The sequence below is a fragment of the Sinocyclocheilus anshuiensis genome, unplaced genomic scaffold, assembly GCF_001515605.1.
Source record: "Sinocyclocheilus anshuiensis isolate Anshui unplaced genomic scaffold, SAMN03320099.WGS_v1.1 scaffold837, whole genome shotgun sequence".
Lineage (NCBI taxonomy): Eukaryota > Metazoa > Chordata > Actinopteri > Cypriniformes > Cyprinidae > Sinocyclocheilus > Sinocyclocheilus anshuiensis.
Genome location: NW_015555752.1, coordinates 304,053 through 307,405, shown reverse-complemented (window position 1 = coordinate 307,405; position 3,353 = coordinate 304,053). Strand labels below are relative to the sequence as shown.

Below are 3,353 nucleotides of genomic sequence, written 5' to 3'. Positions count from 1 at the left end.
GGTAAAATAATATACCTGAAAAAAAAAAAATGTTTCCTTTATTTCACAGTGCAATTGTTTTACAATATATGGCTATAACTGTCATAGGAATAATAATACAAAATCATTATTATTGTTTTATTCCAATTTGTTTGGCTTCCAAATTCACCAGTGAGACTGAGACACTATATCTACTAAAAAGAGGGTTGAGTCTCCTTTAAATTTCAAGAACAAGTACCGTATTGACCCGAATATAAGACGATGTTTTTTTCTTGGAAATACATCTGAAAAAACGCGTCGTCTTATATTCAGGGTCTAGACTTTGACATGTCAATAATTCACCCACAACAATAGGTGGCGCCAAATACGCATAAAACGAGTGTGCCATGAAATACGTAATGTAATGCGTGTTGTAAAGATCGCGAGTAAAAACAAAAGAAGCAGAAAAGCTTACAGCTGCATGAGTCGTGACTGTCAGGTTAGCCTGATGGGACCAAACTCTCTTTGTGATTTTAAAACGTAAGACAGTACCCAGATTTGAAGACTACAGTAAGATTTAACTTCTACTGTTAATAAGACTTTGGTAGGCTACTATTAGATGGATAGCCTAAATGTACTAATTCAGATGGGCTACCTGTTTTTGTTTTTTTATGGTATATCAAAAAGTGTATATTTTTTAAATGTGATTGTTGGTACAGTTTACCAGTTTTTACCATACTTTCAAAACAAAAATTAAAATAGGAAAAATATGCAATATGAAAATAATTGAAGACAAAATGTGTTTTACTGAGAAAAAACAAGATTTGGTTTTTAAAAAGCCTTTTTCCAAAAGGTACATCTGGAAAAAGGGGGGTCGTCTTATAATCGGGCCAATACGGTACATTCACCAGCTTTTTTCTTTTACTTTGCACACTGGACCTGTGTTGGAGCTCTTAATTTTGAACACTCAAAGTGCACCAGATTTATGAATTTAACTTTAAAATGTACAAAATGTTCTTACGGGAGGGCATGCCCCCGGACCCCCCTAGAGCGGTCGAGGACCACCCACCAGTCTCACAAAATCCTGTGGGAGACACTGTACTTATTTAAAATTAAAATTTAAAAAGTTCCTAAATTGCATTTTTTTTATTTTAAATGATACTCGTATAAGTGAATATTAATGAAAACAAGCAAATACTGAATTTAACCCAGTTTAAAGTTTAAAGTGGTGCTAAAAAGGCATTCAACAGAAGATTTGTATCCCCTCACACAGTACTGACAGTGACTCGCGATCAGAAGGCATCTCACTCACTCTGCTCGGTCTCATGATTACAAGCACTGCTGCAAAGGAAAGTAAGAGCGGTCAGAAACACACGTCCAGACAGGTTTTATCCAGAGCAGTTATCTCCTGCATCTGTTCATAAGGAAGTCATCGAGTGCTTTGGCACCGGAGCGCAGCTCAAACGAGTGGAAACTACTGTTAAACGCTTGTGCGTCATAACTCGACTCAAAGCGTCTTACAAATGCACTTAACTAGATAAACTGCCAAGTCATAATAGCCAGTGTCGTCAGAGAGCTGAATGACTGTGCCTCCGGCTAACACTGTCCCAAACTAACTAAACTAGTCCAGTACACAGAACACAGAGAGCGTTTCAGGACTGAGCCGACACAACACCACAGACTGTTGAAGTGAACCAACCGCTTGATGAAGAACACAGGCAGTTTCTGAGTCTCAGCCGGGCTTTTCATGGCATGAGAGAAACTAAGAGCGACACACACACACACACACTCCAGAGAGTCCAGAGGAAGAATGTAAACACCGCCTGGCCTTGTGTTTTCACAACACTGAACTACATGTACACTGATACAGTGAAGAGTCTGATCTTCAGATTACACTTCCCACATCACCTCCTCACACGCACCGCTGCACGCAGGTCAAAGGTCACAGCGCTGCATGCTGACTCTGTCATAGAGCATCAACACCAAGACAAACATTTGCTATGAAGCCAGCGTTTGCTGATCTCATCTGACCGTCTCACCCTCATGCAATCATCATCATCACCTCAGACACAACCGAGCAAGCTTCGGCCCGTATCTGACCCGTGTGTACCTTGTCCAGCTCGTCGTGCAGCTCCGAGAGGGTGGGTCTGATGAGCTTCTCGCCCAGCGGCGCGGCGGTCTGCCGGTAGAAGTCGATGTTGGGCACGGCGTCGATGGTGTTGTGTCCGAAGGTGCGGAGGTAGTAGGTGTTGGTGTGGGTGTCGTAGTGATGGTGCTGCTGGCCGCCGCTGGACGAGTGCAGGCTGCCCTCGCTCATCACCGTGTCCCCGTTCTGCGCGCAGTCCGCCGGCGCCGAGTCCGGACTCGAGGCCGCGAAGTTCACGACCCGAAACCGGCCCTTGGCTTCCTCGCCGCCAGCCACGGAGTCCCGGAGCCCGTCGGACGGCGGCACGGCGGCGTACCCGGGCGGGTAGGAGTCGGAGGCCACCGCTGTTTGGCCGTCTCCAGCGGACTCGGACACCAGGTCCACCTGGAAGCGGCTCTGGCTCGGCGTCGGTCCGGCGGGCTCGGGCTCGGAGAGATGGTCGCTCGCGGCGGCGGGAGGCGGAGGGGACGCCGACATGACGAGTCAGAAAAGCCTTCTCAGAGCTGATAGTGTCCGGCAAAAGTGCAAAGGAGCCGATAGTTGTGACTGATGCTGCAGGAAGACTAAAATAGCGCACATGCGGACGCAAATGGAGATCAGCGGCTCGTCCAGTCAACAACTCCTGGCAAGTTGACCGCGCTCGAGGAAATACCCGACGCGCAGCCCGGTGTGTGCGCTCACGAGGACTCCAGAGACACAGACGAGTGGCTAATTTACGCCGTGATGCTGCGCGACCTTGCCGCAACTCCTCCTCTGGTGCCCGCGAGCCTCGCCGCTTTATACGCGCTCTGCAGCGGGGCGGGATGCTGGGCGACATCGCGAGAGGAGGCGGTCTCGCGAGATTTGCCCGCTCCATCAGGGGTGGAGACTCTACGGCACGAGCACACACAGGCAAAGGAGGGAGAAGCTGAGTCACACACAACCAAGTGTCTCGAACCTTTATAATGCGACTGTAATGGTAAAGAAGACAACAACAAGAAAGAAACATGTGTTTGGCTCTCATTCATCACTCTCAGAGTTCATATAATGTTAGAGGACATACTTTGCATATTATTTTTAACAACATCAGTTTTCCACAAAATTTCTTGAAGGGGAAAAAAACAAAAAATGTACTGATGCTCAAGGCAACACGATAAACAGAATAAATTGTACTTATTTTGTCTTAGCTTCTGACGGGCTGCACTATATGAAATAAATATGATCTTTAAACAAAATAAGAAAGATGCACACATCATCCTGTTCAAAAGTT

General features: G+C 46.4%; 1 protein-coding gene across 1 annotated transcript in view; it reads right to left on the bottom strand.

The window, feature by feature from the left end:
* Window positions 1–3,121, bottom strand: part of LOC107673756 (solute carrier family 12 member 2-like) — a 30,390-nt gene extending 27,269 nt beyond the window's left edge. Inside the window, exon 1 of the mRNA XM_016467526.1 lies at window positions 2,069–3,121. Within this exon, the coding sequence (XP_016323012.1) occupies window positions 2,069–2,581 (513 nt within the window). The 5' untranslated portion in view covers window positions 2,582–3,121. The remainder of the gene's footprint in view (window positions 1–2,068) is intronic.
* Between the last annotated feature and the right edge of the window lie 232 nt (window positions 3,122–3,353).